General features: G+C 43.2%; 1 protein-coding gene across 7 annotated transcripts in view; it reads left to right on the forward strand.

Moving 5' to 3' along the window:
• The window catches only part of TCF20 (transcription factor 20), a 200,206-nt gene extending 179,501 nt beyond the window's left edge, over positions 1–20,705 (forward strand). For 2 of the 7 annotated variants that reach the window (XM_005293044.5, XM_005293045.5), the window contains exons 4-6: positions 545–594; positions 3,606–3,733; positions 11,771–20,705. In XM_005293044.5, the coding sequence (XP_005293101.2) occupies positions 545–594; positions 3,606–3,689 (134 nt within the window). In that variant the 3' untranslated portion in view covers positions 3,690–3,733; positions 11,771–20,705. Of the gene's footprint in view, positions 1–544; positions 595–3,605; positions 3,734–7,595; positions 7,662–11,770 lie in introns of all 7 variants that reach the window. The other 5 variants (XR_006176718.2, XR_010594907.1, XR_010594919.1 and 2 more) reach the window with 5 other exon arrangements.
• Positions 20,706–21,299: the final 594 nt, after the last annotated feature.

Raw genomic sequence — 21,299 nt, forward strand, 5'->3', positions numbered from 1 at the left:
CAGGGGTCGCAAGGGTATTACATGGGGGGGGGTTGCGAGCTGTCAGCCTCCACCCCAAATCCCACTTCACCTTCAGCATTTATAATGGTGTTAAATTTAAAACACTTTAAAATATAAGGGGGGGGGGGAAGGGTCACACTCAGAGGCTTGCTAAGTGAAAGGGGTCACCAGTACAAAAGTTTGAGAACTACTGGTGTATCTGGTCTTTCCTGTCTTTGTATTTCTAAGGCTTAGAATCCATGAAGCCAGGAGAGATTTGTGGGTTTGCTCTGACTTTTACTCCTTATGCAGCAGTGAGGCGTTAGGGGAAATTTGGGGTTGGCATATTGATTGCAGTAAGGACAATATCACTCAGGTCTATTGGTAACTTAATTTACTAAAATATTCCAGAAACCCCTTTCCTCCAAAGAAAACCCAAATAGTAAATCTAGAAGCAATCTCTGAATACAGCATCTACCTGAAAGGTATGATGAATACACACACATTATGCAAAGTATACTTTTATAAATAAAATAATCAAATTGCTGTCTGTCTTCTCCTCTAGATTGTTTACTAAACGAAGAGAATTTCTCAGTGAGGTGCCCCAAGCACAAGGTAAGAGGAAACCTCTTCCCTGCTAGGTCCATTCAGTGCTGTCCTCCTCTGGGCTCTGTCTACATTTGTTTTAATGAAGTAATTTTATACCCAGATAACATGTTTTAGAGGGAGGAGATGCTTTTAGATGAAGCTGTGTGTGTGTGTGTGTGTGTGTGTGTGTGTGTGTGTGTGTGTGTGTGGTTCTGTGGGAGATGCATTTTGGGGGATAAGTATCTACCTAGAAGAATACAGATTGCTTAAGAAGATCTGTGAAGCTTACTGTATGTCTTTGCCATTTTCTGTCTAGACCTTCAGAGAGACTATATGAAACCCAGCTTAATTTCCTATCTTTTATGGTACAGTCAATACATTCCTTCTTTTTGAGTGCTATACTGCAACTTTTTGGTGAAGGTTCTTTCTGGGCTTTACCAGGGATGCAAGAAGGAAGGAAAAATATCTCATGGAAAAGTTTTTAATCAGCTGTTGGAAGCAAGGACTTGCCAGAAATAGAAGCAGTTTGTCATAGTTCAGCAGCAGTTACCAGGTTGAGTACAGTTGCTCAGCTGATTCTATTTCCCTCACATCCTCAGTACAAGTTACTGAAGCATCCGCCTGTATAACTAGGTGATCAAAAACCTCAGGAGGAATGGCGATTCTGGTGGCTAGCAGGAATCTATTTAAATTGTGTGAGAGTATAGACAGCGCAACTTGTAATTTAGATTTTGGGAGGAGGGATTCTGCTCCTTAGCTCTTGCAAGAATGCTTCAGAGAATTCAGTTACTCCGTTCAGGTATTTGTCAGAAGCTCTCTTCTGCTGTGCCTTGGATTAGACTGACATCTGGTGGCTTCTGGTATTCTTACAAGGTAGTTCTGAAAGATAAAATCTGTGTAAAGGAGAAAAGTATATTGAGCAAGTGGTTTTGCCACAATAAGCAATTTTTATGTATTTACCCCCACACTTTTTAAAAAACAGTGGTGGTTTGTTTTTTACGTTAAAAATTCAGATCCCGTCTAGCCTGGAAGACTCTAGGACTTTGGTTATCAATTTGTAAGCAATGATCAGCCTCCCTTTTTCTCATCCTTTCATTTAAAAAAGAAGAAAAAAAAATTCTAGTCCTTATGGTTGCAGAGAGAACCTCAGAAATGTGGAACAAGCATAAACCAATGTACTAATGCCTGCCTGAATCAATAATTAAAAGGTGTGAACTGCCCCAACAGCTGGATGAAACTGGTGTCTTCTTTTTCTGACACTTGTCTAGTGTGATTGTGAAGGATCTGTAACACAAGGATTTCCTGGTTTCGCTGTCCACTGACAAGACATGTTATAGCAGTGGTTCTCAAACTATGGTTTGGGACCCCAAAATGGGTTGTGACCTTGTTTTAATGGGGTCACCAGGGCTGTCTTGAACTTGCTGGGGCCCAGGCCTGGAGCCCGACCCCCACCACCCAGGGTCGAAGCCCAAGCCCACTGGCCAGGGCCAAAGCCCAAGCACGGGGGCTTCAGCCCTTGGCGGCAGGGCTCAGGTTGCTGCCTGGTGCTGAAGCCCTTGGGTTTTGACCTCCCCGTCTGGGGCGGTGGGGCTTTGGCTTTGCCTCCCCCCATCCCCCCCACTAGGGGGGCAGTGGGGCTCAGGTGGGCTCAGGCTTCAGTCCCCCACTCCTAGGGTCATGTAGTAATTTTTGTTGTCAGAAGGGGGTTGCGGTACAATAAAGTTGAGAACCCCTGTGTTATAGGGTTAAAAAAATTAAAACAAAATAAACTTTTAAAGCTTTCCAGCATTCAGTTCTTGCAGATAGGTTGGGTTGACAGTGCTGCATTAGTATTTGCAATGATGGTCCTCAAACTACGATAGGAAAACATTAAAACACAACTGCCTTGTGACTAGAATGCAGTCTGTTTTATAAGCTATTTGAACACAGTTCAGTTCACTGGTAAGCTTTGAAGGAACAGAGGATGGCAGTGGAACTGAAACAGGTACCTGATGAAGCTGTAAAAGTGTGACGTTTACTAACAGTAAGCCCAGGGCAGATCTTTTGCCTATTTTATGGGAAGAAATTGGCATTCGTCATCTGCAGCTTCTCTTTCTCGTTGAAGTTCATTTATGATAAAGTTTTGAGTCACTTGTTTGAGCTCAAGAGAGAATGGAAGGATTTTCCTTGCTTGAATGTGGCTCTGCCCTTGCTGAATGCTTCACTGATCAGCATTAGTTTGCTCCAAATCTTCCTGGGAAGAATTACATGGGGGTCCTCAGCCTGGGGGTCATGACCCACCTTACCCTTCCAATATTGTAAATGGGAGGGTGCGGGGGCCAAGCTAGAGATGGTTGTGGGATGATCCTGATATGGAAAAAGCGGTCTTGATGTGGAAAAGGCTGAGAACCACTGTGTTAAAATGACTCACTGGAAAAAAAGTTAAACTGTGACTTTGCGAGAGCCAGAAGGGTGAAAGTTGAGTAATTGAGAGAGGAAGGGACTTTTAGTTAGACTGTTTAAAGCTCTTTGCTTTTTGTTAATGCCTATTTAACCTCCGTAGCTAATTAACACTAGACACTCCATCTCTTTAATTGAGGTTTGAGAGCTAACTTTATAAATCCTCTGACACATCCAGTAGGTGCTCCAGCAGAGCCAGGGATGGCCATGCTCAACATTCCTGATATTTTTAGGGTTGAGTAACAGTGTTGGGGGAGAGAACTCTTAAGCCTCTTGTATAGACCATAAAAGGGCACATGCCCAATGTTTCAGAAATCCTTTGCAAGTCACCTTTAAAGGGTTTTATTGAGAAGTTTTGCTTTTTTCTTGTGAAATTCTGTGTATATATATATTTTTTAAATTTAAAACCAAACTCTCCACTCTTGCTTAATGACAACTCTTGTCATGGGGAAAATCCTGTCTGAAAATCTGTATAACTCATTCCAGTGTACTGACTTTTCTTTCTCTCTTTCATTCTCTGTGTGCCTCTCTTTCCCTCCCCTGTCTCTTGCTCTCCCTCATATCTCCCTGCTCCTCCTCCTTTTGGCTTGGTTCATCAGCCCCTCCTTCCTTGCTCTCTTCCCTCCTTGCAGAACAAGATGGTGAAAGGCAGTCTCAGCACAGAGCAGTCGGAGCGGGGGTGAGGGGGGAAGTGTGCTCCTGGGAATGGAAATAAAAGCAAGCACAGGTGAGTTGGGGGAAGGACTTCCAGTTCCCCCCATGCCCTCTCTCCACTTCTGTGGGAGAAGTTGGGGCAGTTTGTACACACGCAGAGGTTATAACTGGGATTGCTTTGATTTTTGTTCCTCAGTTTTCTTCAGGCTAGTGGTTTTATTTTTGTATTTCGTTAGCAATTCCCTCTGTTTACAGGTGAAGGGCAAAGCTTAATAACTGCCCTCCTCTACTGTTGCTGGATTTCACCCAACTCCCATATTCAGTGCCAGAAATGTCCATTCATACTTTTGTCTCTTCGTGTGCGTCGGAATCTGGCAGAAATTTTTCCTTAATTTTATGGAACCTAAATAGTAAACTTCCAAAAACCAACCAACCAACCAACAAACAAAAAAACCAACCCCACCACCTCACTTAGGTGTAGGATTGCCACCTTCTTAAACTTTGTACTTGGGAATAAACTAGTCTTATTGTATTTACAGTTTTGTAACATGGATGTTGCCAGGTCAGAATTTAATTGCATTGATATTTCAAAATGATTATAATTGTGCAGTGATTATAGTCTTGCAAGTCTCTCACTTTTAGCATGCAGGATACCTCTACCCAAATTGGGGCAAGAGGTGATCCTTACTAGGACCTGTTGCACTCTTCCCCCTCCCATACCAAGCCCTTTCTCCTGCCTGTCCAACCAGACTGGAGCTGAAGTAGGTAGAGTTGTATCTGTGTGGCCACAATATCATGAATCTCTAACATTTATCCTTGTATTTATTTCCTTACCATTGTTGGTTACCAAAATGCAAAGCTATTGAGAAATGCACTTCCTCATACTCTGGCTCTGCAGAATATCCATTTAGTTATCTAGATAGCTTGCAGATCACTATCAATATGCAGCACACCCAAAATCAAAAGTCATTGTTATCTGATGGCAGCTTGGTGGCCTAAGGCCAGGCCTATACCACAGACCTTTATCGATATAACTACGTTGCTCAGGGGTGTGAAAAATCCACACTCCTGAGTGATGTAGTTATACCAATCTAATCCCTCATATAAACCAGCGCTGTGTCGACGGGAGAGCTTCTCCTGCCAATTATAGCTACTGTCTTGGGTAGGTGGATTAACTACGCTGGTGGGAGAAGCTCTCCTATCGGTAGGGCCCTATGAAATTCGTGGTCCATGTTGGTCTATTTCACAGTCATAGGATTTAAAAAATCGTAAATTTCATTATTTCAGATATTTAAAACTGAAATTTCACGGTGTTGTAATTGTAGGGGTCCTGACCCAAAAAGGAGCTGGGGGTGGGGGTCGCAAGGTTATTGTAGGGGGCGTTGTGGTGCTGCTACTCTTACTTCTGCGCTGCTGCTGGTGGCGCTACCTTCAGAGCTGGGTCGCTGGAGAGTGGCGGCTGCCGGCTGGGAGCCCAGCTCTGAAGGCAGAGCCGCTGCCACCAGCAGCGCAGAAATAAGGATGGCATAGTATGACATTGCCACGCTTACTTCTGCGCTGCTGCCTATAGAGCTGGGCACTCAGTGAGCAGCCGCCACTCTCCAGCCTCCTAGCTCTGAAGGCAGCAGCGTGTAAGGGTGGCAATACCGTGACATCCCCCATCCCAAAAATAACCTTGCAACACCCCCCCCACACACACACACACACACAATTCCCTTTTGGGTCAGGACCCCCAATTTGAGAAACACTGGTCTCCCCTGTGAAATCTGTATAATATAGGGTAAAAGCACATAAAAGACCAGATTTCACAGAGTGAGACCAGATTTCATGGTCCGTGATGCATTTTTCATGGCCTTAAATTTGGTAGGGCCCTACCTATTGGTGTAGGAGCGTCTTCGCTAAAGTGCTAGCAGTTGCGCCACTATAGTGCTATATGTGAAGACAAGCCATAAATGAAATGAGTTTGCAATCTCAAAGTCCTATTGGAGCAGGTGTCCCCAGTCACCCCCGAGTTGGCACTAATTGGATCTCTTGACCTCATTCCATTGCTCATTTGCATTACCCTGGTCTTGCTTGCCTCTACCCCTTTTCCCTGATTCTGCAGATGAGAGTTGCTCTTTTACTTCTACTGCCTTATCTAAGTAAAGCTGTTTCCCCCTTCTTGACTCCCTTCTCTTCTCAGCCACTTCCTGATAAGTCTTGCCTTAAAACCTTCCTTATTTCTATAGTCAAGTGACTACAAAGTGGTTTTTGTGGTATTTTATGTGAAGGAAGTGAGATTTAATAAACTGTTTTGTATTTTATATGTGCAATAGCAGCAAACAGCTAGTATTTGGTATTAGGACTCTGTGATGTGGCTGTTGGCTTGGTTTAGCTCAGCTTGTCTGTGATTTTTAGTACTCTTACATTCTGAGACTTTCATTAAAGAGAAATAGCCATTCAAACAAAATTAACCATTAATATTTATTGTCAATTTTTCCTAAATAGTAAAGATCGTCAAGTTTTTTTAATTCAACTCTATGGAAGGCAAAAAGTGTAAATGATGGTGTGGCTGAGAAATAATTGGATAATGGTCTAGCAGTGTGTGTTGCTGGTGTCTTTTGCAGCTCTGTAAACCTGAGCAGACATGGAGCTGGCTTCTTTATGATAATCAGGGTGGACTGTTTAAATAAAAGCAATTTAAATTACTGATTTTAATCATATTTTAAATCAGTAACCAGGAAACCTTGGTTAAAAGAATAGATTTTAATCTTGTTTTGCATTTGTACATTTTAGTTGTTTTGCTAAAGAGAGGTTGATTCTCACTGGCCAGTAACCATTAAAACATTCTGATTTGCAACTATATAACCTTTACATTAAAACTTGTGCTTCTTTTTTCTAACCAGGTGGATATACTGTATCTATACACATTTATTTAAGTGGTTATATAGCTTAACTTGCATTTATTGAGATTCTTAATTTTTACATTTTATGATAGAAAATGGTTGAATGATGCATTTCTTATTTATTAGATTAATTTTTTACTTGTTATTTGTGTTAAACTCTATTTGGATGGAAATTAAAATTCAATTAAAACAGCATTTTTAATGTATTAAATAGAACCACCTTAAATGTGCTTGATACTTAAGGAAAAAAGTTTATCTAAAAGTTTATAAAAACATGTTTTAGATGCAAAACTATCTAATTTATTAAAGGAAAGTGTTGTCTGTAGTAAGTAGATTGAACTGATTGTTTCTGGTCACTATGCCATTCAAGATTTTAGAACTAGGAGATCTCATCCTCTCACACCTAGTTCTTATTCATAGATTGGAAGAGGAAGACAATCTTTCCTACTTTTTCAATTCTGACTTCGTTTCTTAACTTAGAATTAACTAGTAATTGAATTGAACTAGTTGAATAAACTGAAATGAGGAAGATATTGTGTACACCTGCAAAAGTGGTTCCTGCTCTCAAAAGTTGTTTAGCAGTACAGCAAAGTCTGGTTCCAGGCCTTAATATAGGTTGTCAGTTTCAAGTTTAATTTTAAATGTTTATTTTAAAAAACAAACCTTATTTAATTTACATTTTTAAAAAATAGTTTTTAATTATTTTTAAATTATTTATTTTGATTCACCCTGGTAACTGTTAGATCTTTGTTTTATAAGACGTCAGGAGTCAGTGAACATTAATGTGCCCTTAATTTCTTTTCATGTTGATTTTTCAGTTTCAGGTTGCTTAACTTGTTGTCTGTTCTTAGAGGAAAGTAACTGCATAGTTTTCCAGTGTTAATCCCCTCTCGCAGGGCAGTCTAGTCTGAGTTTCATGCTTGATCCATTGTAAGTTCCACGAGGCAGATACCTGTCATCTTAGCTTTATAAAGTGCTTTGTACAGCTATGGTGCTCAAAGTATTATTAATAATAATAATCATTGTATTCTGTTCCTCCCCTCCTTCTAGAAGTTCCCCCAGTAAGGAAGCAGTGGATCCAGGACATTTGCCCTTGCTTGTGACAAGCCCTCTTAGGTGAGGGGAAGGATTAGGGTGTGAGAGAGGGGAAAACGGTTCTTCTGACAACTTCTTTCCCCTTCCAACTCTGCCTCTACCTCTCCCCTCCCCCAACATTCTTCTGCTCCCCATGGGAAGTTGTAGGCATGCCTCTCAACCATCCAACCTGCCAATGTGAAAAATACGCCACCACAGTGCGTGACAAACGACACTGGTGTTTTGTTGTATGCCACACTATAAACAAATATCTGCTGCTTGTGGTGTGACATACAGCAAAACAAAGGTGTTCCACTTTTAGAGTCAGGTATATGTGGGGTCCCTTTCCAGGCTTCTGGTGGATTCAGGAATGGGGTCTCTACATAGGCTTTTCATGGGGCACCAGGGTGAGGGCCTGAGTGATCCCTGCCCAGACTGCCCCCAAATTAATTCTTGCAACATCCCCATACAATTAATGAGGCCCCCAAATGTATGCAGCCTCCCACATTCCAATCATGCCCATTCACACACACAGCTGATTTGCCGTCCTCCTCTGTCCCTCCCAAGGGGCTGCGGTTGGTCATGATCCTCTTTCTCTCCCCCCTTTACTCCCTTCTCTCTCCAAGGAGTATAGAGAGTATATGAAGCTGCTCAGGAGGAGCCAGTGTTAGATTTTGAATAGGAGAGAAGAGAAGGAGCTGGTAGGCCGAGCCCTAGACATTATTCACAGGAGGGAACAGGGACCACATCAGGCTCTTGAGCTGCAGAGTACTTTTGCTCCTTTTTTCTTTCCCTCCTGTGTAAGCCCAGCAGCACCCTCTCCTGTCTGACTACTGCTGTAAACTCATGGGCAGCTCCCCTCCTTTCCGCATAGGCCTCTTTGCTTCTGGGAGTAGAGGAGCAGGGAGTCCAGAGCTGCAGCTTGAGAAGCAACTGCTTCCACTACCAGCCAGCAGCCCCTGTCCTGCAAACTACCAGTGCATTGGGCCAGAGAGCCTGAAGCAGCTCTAATGTAGAAGCTAGTGCATAATGCAGTACAGGTCAGAACTCTGGTTGTAGGGCTGCAGCCTTTGCTCCTTGCCTGGTTTCAGGGATTCTCCAAGCGGCCCAGTCTACATCCCACAGTACTCTCATTTATAAATGTGTGGGTCATGGTCTTGTTACCCACTACTGTCTTCTCCCAGGCTTGTTAGTTCTTCCACCCGCATGGGTATTTTTGTTGGCGGAATGGCAATAAATCGTCTCTCCACGTTTGGGTATTGGTTTTGGAAGTGGAAGGTTTATGGTACATTGCTGCTTTTCCTGTTTCGCTGTTAGTGGAGATTCCTGCCTCTCAGGCCAAGGAACCTCTAACTGGAGGCTACAAGGCTAGAGCCTGATGATGCAAGCTCTCTCCTGTATAGCTTAGTGAAAATTGTTAAATAACGTCTAATTTTAACCCATATAGTAGGGCTTCTTTCCTCTCAAAGCTGTAAGGGAGATCTGCTGCTTAAATATATATGGCCACCAAATCTGGCTGACCAGTTCTTGGCACAGGACCCCAAGGAAAAGAGGGAGGTGATTTAAAGCATCTTTATGCTCCTTCAGTCCCTGGAGCCAGTTTAGCCCTTAGCAGAAGTAAAAGCGGCTTCCGTGCTCCTCTAACCAGTGCTTGCTTGTAACTGCCTCCTGGTCAGGGGTCACTGGAGCTAGATGCTCCCTCGGCGCGTTCCCTCCCACCCCCAAGATGCTCCCTTATGTGTACGGGAGGGGGGAGAAAAGTGGGGTGTTGTAGAGCTGACTATGACTGCTAAGGATTCTCCTCCCTCGCTAGAATCTCCAGTGGCTCTGTTGGGGCATCTTTAGGGCCACTTTGCACAGCAGGAGGGGTGCGTAGGGGCCAGACAAGGAGACACGGATCTGGCCCATAAGCTCTGAATAAAAAGCCTAGTGTGAAAGTATGGAGTAGTACAAGTTAAGGCGTCCTCAAAACGATGACAAGGATTTGAGAATCCCACAGGGGAGAGGAAAGGGGGATAAAATCACAAGTATATGAATGCTGTGCCTGAAGCTGGGTGTTGCATTTCTCCTCACCTCTTCTCTTCTCCCAGATACTTCTAATCTGGAGATACTGGTGTCTCTCCCCACCCCGCTATAGTAGAGACAGTCTTATGGATCCTTTCCTCTCATTTGGCCCTGCACCCGCCTCCCTCCCCTCCCCCCCATCAAACTATTCTTGTAAGTTTGAATCAATGTGATATGCATGGTTGTTTAGGGAAACTATCTTCTCACAGTGGGACAGATGTGTGTCCTGTTGCTGCTTTTGGTGGAAATGGGCTGTAAAGTTGCCTGCTAGAATGGAAGGAATAGGCTGTTGGGGTGGTTGGGGTTTTTTTTTCTTTGTTTTTGGCTGCTTTCATTCTGATCTCCGTAAGGGAAAAAAAGGCCTGCGCTCTAGTGCTCTGGATCAAGTTCAGGAATGGTAGTGGGTTGTGTGTCTGTTTGCTGCTCCTGCTTCCTGAGCCAGTTTGCCCCTAGAACATTTGTGTCAATTCCCGATATGGAGAGTGACTGTGTGTGAGTGCGCCTGGTGCTCTGGATTTTTTGCCAGGAACAGGGAGGAACTTTATACATGGTGAGCCTGTTCCTTCCCTGAGTCAGTGCCTAATGCTCTGGATTGCTTCCAAGCATGGGCAAGCCACAGTTGAACAGAAGCCAGAGGCAGCAGCATGGGCTTGCTACTCCTTCAATAAGGGCTTACAGTTGCACAATAATGAATACCAACAAGGATTAGCTGCCTGAGCTGTTACTTCTAGGAATTTCCCTCTCTCCTGCAGTGATATCTCCTCTTTATAGTAGTCTGTTATTTTTTACACACTTGCTTCATGTCTTTTTGTTTGCCCTTAGCCTTATATTGCTGCATGTGAGAATTTTAGCAGTAAAGTAGTATGCTTGCTAGGAGGGGATCTGATACTCCGAATAGCTTATCTTTTCATAGCACAGCCAGCTGGGAGTTCTGGAGTTGTAACTGTCAGTAGTAGGTGCATTTTGTGCGTGCACCTCTAATGCTATTAACTGCAGTTCATACGTTCAGCATAAGTTGTGGGTTTTGTTTTTCACTTGAGCTCATTTATGAGGGGGAAAGGATATATGAGTGTTACGTGAGCTACAGCAAAGGAGTATTCTTGCAATATAACTAAATCTTGGGTCACAGGAAGGAATAGAATATTTAAATCTTTTAAGTTTTCTTAGCAGTGGCAACTTGTTAAGGGAGAGTGAGGTGTTTTCTAGAAAAGTGAACAGGACGTGTGGCTTTAATTGTGGAGAATTCGACTCCTGTTTTGAGCTACTTCAGTCCCAACTATACTTAAACTCCCGGAGTTCTGTATCGTTCCTCATGTAATTTCTTGATCTGTGCAGTTGAAATACTAAACATCCTAGAGAAGGACTGGCCATTCCAGAGTTTGAGGTTTTGCCTGAAGACACCCCAAGATTTCCTTACACTAATCTTACCCCTGCAGTCTGCAACCTACAACAAGAAAATAGCATAAGGAAATGTAAATTATACACACAATGTGGCTCATCCTCCCTCTAGTGAGGACTGGTCACTTCAGGCAATTAATAACTGGATATGGAACCTGTTAACTCAATCATCAGTTTCATTACAGTCCCAGGTTGGTGTTGGTTAAAAGTTGTTACTATCTGATGGCTGGTTAGAGATCTGTCTGTATAAAATGTGTTGGCGTCTCGGTCCAGTTCCTAGTGGGCAGGAGTCACCTCACAGATCCACCATCATAACTGATCCTAATTGGGCCCCTTTGTTGCTAGTTTCCAACAAACAGACTAAGGATTAATGATCTTCTCACTGCAGGAAGTAGTTCTGTGTTATAAAGTCTGAGGCTTGGTGGTGGTAGGAGAAACATATGCTCCTGTGGTTGCCCATGCTGTACCCCTTCTGTAGCTAAATAGATAGTCTCCAAGGCTTGTTAATCTGATACCTTTCACCACATAAAATTTGTTGTAAAGAAATAACAACGATCATGCTTCTGTAAACTTAGCTCTTGGCATTGCTGTTATGTCAGGTTGTTGGGTAAGCTGCTCTGAAGTCCTGGTGGCTGTTACACGGGTAACTATAAGTATACTAATATTGCTGTGTTCACTTTGTTTTGCAGGTTAGGCTGTTGAGATAAAAAGCGGTGGACATTCATGACTGAATGAAATCTCTCCCACTGTGCAGCCATGCCCCCTCTTGATGTGCCTGCCAATGCCAGCACTTCCTTCATAAATTCTTACATCACACTCAAGACTGATGACATCACAGAATATGACCAAGGAGTCTGAACCAGCTGTTTCCATGGACACAAACTCCATAGTGACAATGGGGAGGGGTGGGAAAAAGAGGAAACAGGTGGGGGGAATTAAAGAGGGAGGGATAAAATATATATATATATATAAAGATCTATTTTTTAGTCTTGGAAGACTTTGTTTTAAATGAAAGGTGCACTATCCCTTTTTATGCATTTGATTCAATATTAAAAACACAGATAAATTCACAATTTCTTCTAATTACAGTAAATGTTAAGTCCAGAATCCAAAGGAGGCTCCTGAACTATCCCCCTCTTTGTTGAAAAGGGAGTGGAATTATGCATTCCACTAACCAGATTTGTCTCCCTCCTCTTCTCCCCCACTTCCGGAAGAAGAGCTCGAGATTTAAAGAAAATAAAACAAAAAATCCTCTTTCATTACAAAACTATCTGTGGGGTAGGAAGGGGGATTGGATGGCTGCAGGCAATGAGTTGTTCATATGTGTATGCGTGGGGAGTGAGTTTACAATATTTTCTTTTCAAGAAACACTATTTATTTTGATTAACAATAGAAGCTTGAAAAACATCTGACTCCTAGGTCATGCGACTTGTGAAGTAAAAGGTAGCTGCTGCTAGCCAAATACACACACCCCATATAGATGTGGATATGTCCGCACCAAATGGTGGGTGCGGGGAGGGTGTTTCTGCCATTCATGGTAATGATGAACACCCCTAAATCATTCCAAGAAGCTGCCGTCTCTTTTGAAAGCAGGCTAAAGGAGGATGTTGGTTTGTCTGCCAGGGTGGGAAGTTGAACAGGAAGTCTGAATGTTGATGGAATCAATGTGTGTTTAAATTGTCCAGGAATGTTCAATTAACCCTTCTTTAGTGTGTGGGTGGGTTGTTTTGGGGTTTTGTTGTTTTTTTCCAAAGGAAGGGAGAATGTCAATTTAATAGCCTATACCATATGGTTATTTTTTTGTAAATTGTGTAATTTTTAAACATTTGAGTTTAAAAAGACAAATAAATTTTTTCTTGTTAAGGCCTTAAGAAGGGGTTAGTGCATCTTTCAGGGGTCACTCTGCCATGGGAATAAAATAGCTGTTTCACAAACAGTTTTATATAAAAAAAAAAGCTTAAAAAACAAAACAAAAAACTAATAAACTTCATTTTAACCTTGTTTCCTTTTGTTTTGTGAATGTAACTTGGTTTGTTGAAAGGGAGGGGGAGACATGCTAACATTCAGCTGCCACCTTTTGGGTTGTTTGCCTGCTGTCATCTTTGTGTCTTTCCTTCATTAATGAGATTTCCTTAACCATCTGGACTGGCCAAGGAGGAGGGAGACAATGAAGTTTTTATTATTAGGATTTATATGGTGCCTAGGCATAGCTAGCCAGGAGGATCACTTGATTCACTGAACTCAAAGTTCATGTGCAGTAGTATTACGCTACCTGCCTGACCTTTCCTTTACCCATAGGGTGGTACCGTGCTCTAATGACTTCACAGGGTGTGGTGCACACCAGGGTGCTGTTGTAGAGGGAGCTGGCCAGCATGACTTCGGATATAAAATGGGGTAGAGGAGGTGAGGAAATCCTTTTAAAAAATGATGTGGGTGCCTCTTTTGCTGCTTGCATTTTGGAACATTCAGCATAAAATTATAATAAGCTAAAATTTAATACTTCTATTTTAGCTATATTGGGGGGAAAATGGAGACACTTGACAGTCAGGGCCAGATTTCCAATTAGGCACGTGCCTAGGGGCACTGGCATTCTAGGGGCGCCTTCCTCTCTAAAACTGTGTGCAACACTAAGGTCAGTGCCTAGGGGCACGTAAGGGGTAAATCTGGCCCTGTTGACAATAATTAATTTATAGAAGTTACTACTGCCTTTGATATGTATTTGAAAAGAAGGGACATTATAAAAGTCCTCTACTTACCCCTTAGCCAGTAGTAGGCACTGAAGTCAAGCTCCTACTATTCTAGGAAATGTTTGTGACACCTGTAACCAGTACTGAAAAAACTTCAACTGCCTGTGTAGTCAGAACAAAATCATTTTCCACATAGTGTGACTGAGTAAATGATTTCTTTCAAATCTAGTGAAATTGGTGTTCTCTAGTGTCTGTTCTACTCTGCGTATCCCAAAACATTGAGTTACTGGGATTCCATTCGTTATATTTGTGATGAATCTGCTGAGCAGTAGTCGGTCAGCATACAGGAGTGTGATGAAATTTGTGAGAGTGATACTGATGCTGCTTTTCTGGCTCCTGAATGTGGGTCTCAAGGGCTGCCAGGAGGGAAAGGGTCCATGGCAGTTGGGAGGGTGGTTGGAAACCTGGAGGAGAGAGCATCAGAGGCAGCTGTTCCTGGTGTCTGCCCAGGGTGATGGAGCTGAGGATTCCAGCGTTACCTGTATGCAGAGGGGTCATATTGATTTCAGAGTATCAGGACTCATGTACATCATGTAAATAAAACAGATTACACCGGACCTGACTCTGAGACATCGTTTTCTTTCCAATGACAGAAACTGCTGCAAGACCTTGAACTCTGCCACCACTTGGCCAAAGTTCAATACTGGTATCAGAGACAGGGTTAAATTTCTAAGAAGAGAAAATGTGAGCTGGTGTTCCCATTGAAAAAGGATGGAAAAAGTCAGTGTGGTGCTTACAGAAATCAAAGCTATCCAAGAAGCACTAAGACCAGGCCAAGAGGAATTAAAATGGTCTGGAGGCTTCTCAGGAAGGACTGAGATATGCCCTGAAGGCAGAGATCAAATCCAGATATTTGGAAATAAAAATTATATTGAATCAGAAGCTACAAAGGGCTTGAGGGGATTTTGGAAACTATGTATGAAATGTTCAGCTTGTTTTGCCAGCCCTGACTGAAGAGATGAACAGCAGCTTGAATACCATAGACTAATTTTTTTTTTCAAAGAAATAGAAAAACATCAAAAGGCTTTGGTCAGCTTGGAACTTGCTTAACAAAGATGAGCTGCAGCAAAGGCTTGGAATATGATGAACTGTCTAGAGAAGAAAATCCAGGGCTTACAAACCATGTTAAAGTCAGATACTTGGATGAGGAAATGAGCAAACCAGGCAACTTGGATAAGACATTGATGCTCTGCTGTATGGGGATTTTGTATATCAAGGTCTTCAAAACAAAACCAAGGATGCTATGCGAGATTGTGGAGTGTGTCTCCCCTGCTGTGCAGTGCAGAAGGCAACTATTACTGTGTAAGGTTGTAGCCGTCTGGTACAAGCCCTGTAGGTACAGATCTGTAAATCTGCATGATGGGGGGAGGGGGGAAGGAGATTGTAGCTGGATTCATGATACTTTTGAATTATTTGAAATGGTATTAAATTCGGTTTGTAAAACAAAGGAGATTGGCAGTAATGAAAAAAGGAAGTAATTCAATTGAATGATGGTACTATGAAAAGACTGGCCAAAAAAGGGTTCCTTATAAAATCAAGGGAAGACAGTATCACAAGTGCCTAAGGTTAGACCCTCCCCACAGAGCAGGAAACAGGCTGACGCCAAGCTACAAGGGGAAAGCTTGACAGCACAGGAGGTAACCCCACCATTTTCCTTTAGATATGGGCAGTTAATGAACAGCATTGGGAGTTTGGCTATTGAATGTGTAATAGAGACTGTATGCTGTGGTGTAGCTGTGTAGGTCCCAGGACATTAGAGAGACAAGGTGGGTGAGGTAATACCTTTTACTGGCCCAACTTCTGTTGGTGAAAGACAAGCTTGCGAGCTTACACAGAGCTCTTCTTCAGGTCTGGGAAACTGGATTTATGGCTTATTACAACAATCCATAAACCACTAACACCTTCACCCCTCACTCCCCCAGCTGCTTCCCCCACTCTCTTCCTTTCCTCCCTATGACTGGAGGGGTGTCAACAGGCCACTTCACCTTGAATGGTCCCTTGAAATATGTTAACTGCTTATGCTAAACAATCTGTTCCATCTTGTATTTAGCAGTGACACTGTCAGTTTTCCAGACTTGTAGAAGAGCACTGTGTAAACTCAAAAGCTTGTCTCTCTCACCAACAGAAGTTGGTCCAATAAAAGACATTACTTCACCCATCTTGTTGTCTCTAATAGAGATTGTGAAATACACACTAAGGGCACGTCTACACTTGAATGCTGCAACAGCACAGCTGTACCATTCTAAGGGCAGGTCTTCACTACGGGGGGGGGTCGATTTAAGATACGTAAATTCAGCTACGCGAATAGCATAGCTGAATTCGACCTATCGGAACCGACTTACCCCGCTGTGAGGACGGCAGCAAAATCGACCTCCGCAGCTCCCCGTCGACGGCGCTTACTCCCACCTCCGCTGGTGGAGTAAGAGCGTCGATTCGGGGATCGACTGTCGCGTCCCGACAAGACGCGATAATTCGATCCCCGAGAGATCGATTTCTACCCACCGATTCAGGCGGGTAGTGTAGACCTAGCCTAAGCCAGTGGGAGAGAGCTCTGCTGTCGGCTTAGGTAATCCACCTCCCTGAGAGGCGGTTGCTATGTTGGTGGGAGAAGCTGTCCTGCCATCAAAACTCAGTCTACACAGGGGGATTAGGTTGGTATAACTACGTCACTTATGATATACTTATGCCGGTATAGGTTTGTAGTGTAGACCAGACCTTATCGTAGACACTGGCTCAAATGCAATGACTATCAGACCAGACATGCTAAAAATGCTAGGGAACAGAGGTTCCAAAAATCAAATGGCTAAATTGGGCTCAGGTAGAGTGTCTGGGAAACCACACACCTGTCCAAAAATGGGGAAACTGGGTTTAAACATTGCATCTCTAGAATTGGAGCAAGATGTCTGGATAGCTGAGTGTGGGGATGAGCTGGTTACTGACTTGGATTTTACTCTGGCTAATAGTAGATGCCAGGAAAGGTGTCCATCTGCCATCTGAAAATTCCTTTTCCGTTATGGCTCATGTTTTGCAGGTGACAGATTATATGTAAAAGCAAATTGTCCTTCTCCTATGTGTTGAAACTATAGTAGCAATCATATGTTTGGGATAGCTCCCTTGGAAGGGGGAATTGAGGGAAGTTGAGAACTGCGTTGAGACATAGGGTCTGTGGGGAATTTAAGCTACTAAAATTCTTGTCAACCTGAAGCAGGAACAAATTCCTGTTCAGCTGCTGAATATTTCTGACAAACGTCAAATGTGGAAAAAGAAAATCACAGTGGCAAAACTGGAACCAGAGAATCTGGTAAATACTTGCATAGAGAGATGCTCTAAGGGAGAAAGGGGTGGAAGGTGATTTTTCCAGTGTGGGTTTAGATGGTGTTCCAGTGCAGTGTTGTATGTTTAAATGAGCAGCAGGAAGATTTGAGAAACTTGCTTGTAAAGAAGTGAGATTTTTTTCTCCCATTCCAGAAAAGATAAACTGGACAGCACTGACACTGACACTGGAGGATGGCAGCTCATCAAACAAATGCTTCACTGCTTACTGATTTCATAAAGAGAAGGGTCTTTACAGGTCTTTAGGGAAGTGTATCAGGAAGGTCTAATTGAAATTTCAAGTAGACTTTGGGCCAAACCTGTCTTTCTGGTCAGGAAAAAATATGATAGCATTAGTTTTTATGTGGACCGTAGAAAATTAAGCATACGTCTACGCAGCAGTGGGAGGGTGTTTCCCAGTGCGGTTAGGCAGACACACCATAGCTCTGGTCAGGCTAGGGCTCTAAAAATAGCAGTGGGGCTGTGGCTGCATGAGTGGCCAGGGGGTCAGGCAGTTGTACTGAGGCAGCTAGCCCATGCCCCTGCAGCCCCGGTGCTATTTTTAGTGTGCTTGCTTGAGCAGAGCTAGTGTGTGTGTGTGTGTGTGTCTACCTGAGCTGGGAAGCACCCTCCTAGCTGCTGTGTAGACTTTCTGTAGCTGAAAGGATTTTTATCCTTTGCCATGAATGGGATAAGATCCTGGAGGATGCAATACTAGTACCTAGATTTTAAATAGTGGCTTTTACCAGCAGATCTCAAGGCACTTTACAAAAGTTGTCACTACCATCCCCATTTTACAGAAGGGGCAAATGGCATAGAAAAGCAGGTTAAATCTGGGTTTCCTCACTGGATCTTGAGAGTAGTTGTTGACAGGTGGCAGTAGATCCAAAATGGCAAGAGAAGACTACCGCCTTTGTAGCAGGACAGGGACTGTGGCAATTTAAAGTAATGGCTTTTGGCTTGTGTAGTGCCCCTTCCACCTTTTGAGAGGCTCCTGGTGAGGATATTGTGTGGCATGCCCCTTTCAGCTTCGCCTGGAAGATATCCTGAGGCATGCTACAATTTCTAATCCAGAATTGATATATTTACCAATGACCTGTGATAAATTTGAGTGCTGATTGGAAATTTAATCCAAAGAACTGAGAGTTGTTTCAAAAAGTTACCCTGGCTCAGGCACACAGTAGAGGAGGAGGGCATTTCCAGTGAAAGGAAATTGAGTCAGCACAGAACGGACCAGCTCTTCTGATGCTGACAGATACAGAGTTCTGTAGCGCTCTGCACCAACTACAGAAGGTTAAATCGTGGGTTTGCTAAATTGCATAGAAATGGAGTAGAAGGGAAAGTGTTTCAGCACTCACTGGTTGTGAATTGGTGCTTCTATCTTATTCTACCCATGTTACAAAACCCCCTTTTGGATTAGACTCACGTGCTCGTGAATATGGATTGGGAGCTGTATTGGCACAAGAACTTGAAGGATTTGAAAGGGTCTCACTTAGTGCAGAAAGTCTAAGCACTCATGTTGAACATGGACTGAGGACCCCAGCGTACTCTTGTATGCAGTTCCAGAGGAGAACAAAAGGAATTTGGAACATTTGGACCATGTAGAAATGCTACAAGTACCCAGTACACAAAAAAGGAGGAACTCACTAAGGTCGTCGGCAACAACTGCTATTGATTGGCACAAGTATGTCAATAACTGGAACAAATCCTGCTCTGCCAGTCGCCCCTGTGAAAATGCCTGGCGCATTGGATCAACCATGGTGGGACACCCAAACTGGGCAGGGTGTGATTGGCTGACCTGGACTTTGAGCTGATGGTATATGGCAGCCCTCTGGCACAAGGATCTTCTAGTGGGTTAAATATGACCGTGAGGATACATCCTTTTCAAAGGAGAGGGCAGTGTGAAGAATCCACCAACCACCAGTAAGTCAGCAGAGGGCAATGTGATGAGCCTGCTGCTACTCTTGTGGGTCCTGCCTTAGGGGCTGTCGGGCAGCCATGTGGGGAAGGTCTGGGAAGTTGTGAGGATGGTTGGAGACTTGAAGAGTTAGTGATGGAGTCAGCTGTTCCTGGTGGCTGCTCAGGGGATTCCAGAGTTGTGTGAGGGTGGGTGAATCTCAGTTTAAAACCGACAGGACTTAAGCATCGTGTTGCTGAGAACGCCCACATCGTGTAAATAGATTACCCCAACTTGACTCCATGACATCAGTTTATCTCCAGCACTGAAACTGACCTATTGCAAAGCCCCCAACCTAGGCACAGCATATTGACAAATGTGGCAGCGATTTTGCACTCAGCAATAGCTCGCGCAGTATCTGATAGACACTTTTATGGATGGAGGGAATATTGACCAGGCCTCGGTGCTTTCTTCTCCTTTTTCTGTACCCCTCTCATCATCATGCATGCAGCCTACTCTTTTTGCTTTGTTTGGGAAACTGCCACAGATTCTTTTCACTCCACCTGTATAGTAGCCACCAGAAAATGTAAAGAAGGAAGCTTGTTTAATGTCTCCATCACAAGACGAGAGAGTATTTTTTTTACCATATACACCAGACTATTGAATGGCTTCTCTCTCTGGCTTCATAAATCTCAGGCGATCATAAACACTGCTTACAATTTATATATCATGACATAACTTTTAATTTCATGGGGGCAACATTTTTAAAGTTGTCATTGGTCCCTTTATTAAACACTTCTAGAACTCTAGCAGACTGCACCACCTGGGTTAGTGATCAGATTATGTGTAAAGGGCCTGATTTGGGACATCCTGGAATACTGTAGACCTGGAGGGTGGGGTGGAATGGAACACTCCAGTGCTTTGATTCTAAAAATAGATTGACTCTATCTGCTCTGTACAAGACACAAGAATACAGACAGCTACTGCCCTGAAAAAAATTTACATCCTGCCTACTCAATCTTCTTAGATTGTATCAGGACCTCAGAGGTGGAAAATATTTTTATTGCTTCTTTCGTTGTTGGCACTGTGAAAGAAAAGAGTCTTAGAAGGGATTTGTATGGAGGGTAGTAATTGTCTTTTTAGTATTTATTGCACCTGAAGTGGTGGTACACAGTGCCTGAGTTTCCTAAACCTGAATGACTTGATCATGGGCTAGTTTGCAGAATCTTTTTCCAAGGTCACCTGAATTTTACATCCCCTGCAAAGGTTTTTTGAAACATAAACTATGGCTTAAACTAAAGAGAACAAGAATTATTTGGGTACTTAATACGGAAATTGCTGCCCACATCACAAAACCCACCACTGCAATTAGCACTACTTAGCATCCCTGTTTGGCACTCTCAGCAGAGGCCAGAGACTAAGTGACCCCTGGAGATTGGTCTCTTGCCCTGGAAGTAGACCATCCAGAACAGAGGTCGGGCACAAGGGGAACCAGGGGGAGAGTGCGTGTGGGAGTGTGTACTATGTAATCTCTACCTACCCTAGGAATAGAAGACTTCAGTCTTTTGGGGTTGTCCCTTTTGTCTGACCTGCTTTGAAGGATTCTATTAGGAGGGGGCAGATGTGAAGAGTCTTGAAATCTTATCACACCTCCTTCCAAACCCCCCCGCCCCCCAAAAGAAAGAAGTGTCTTCCTTTTCCTCTCCTTCAGTGTTTATCGGGCCTACCTTGCATTCAAGAGTAGCTGTTGCTTTCCTACCTCAACACTGTTTTGCTTCAAAAAATGAAAAATTGTTTGTAACTGTAAATGTTTTAACGGATGGGTCTTGTAGAGCTATTCTTTGGGGTTTGTATCATGCATGTTTTTGACACCCTTTGCAAGACTAAGGATGAAACCAGTCCAGGCTTATTTGAGTGGTCTGTACTGTCTTGTAGTATGCAATTTCTGCCTGCCTTTTTCTTCTCCAAGTGTGGGAAGGAATTCTGCTTTTGTGGTCCATTCTTAAGAATGTATGTGAGTGCCTTTTGATTTGTAGCAATGGATTAATTGCAGACTGATACCCAGCTCTTTGTGTGCACATGCATCAAAAGTATGAAGAAAATTGGTCAAGCAAGTCTATTTTCACTGGTCAAACGTCTGTGGGTTATGTGGCTTTCAGTGGAACTGCCATTAATAATCAACCTAAATGTATAAAATATCAGTAAATGCCCATACCATGCTCTGGGGACTTTTAGACAATTTAGATTTCACAATGCAGAATT

The sequence above is a fragment of the Chrysemys picta genome, chromosome 1, assembly GCF_011386835.1.
Source record: "Chrysemys picta bellii isolate R12L10 chromosome 1, ASM1138683v2, whole genome shotgun sequence".
Classification (NCBI taxonomy): Eukaryota; Metazoa; Chordata; order Testudines; family Emydidae; genus Chrysemys; species Chrysemys picta.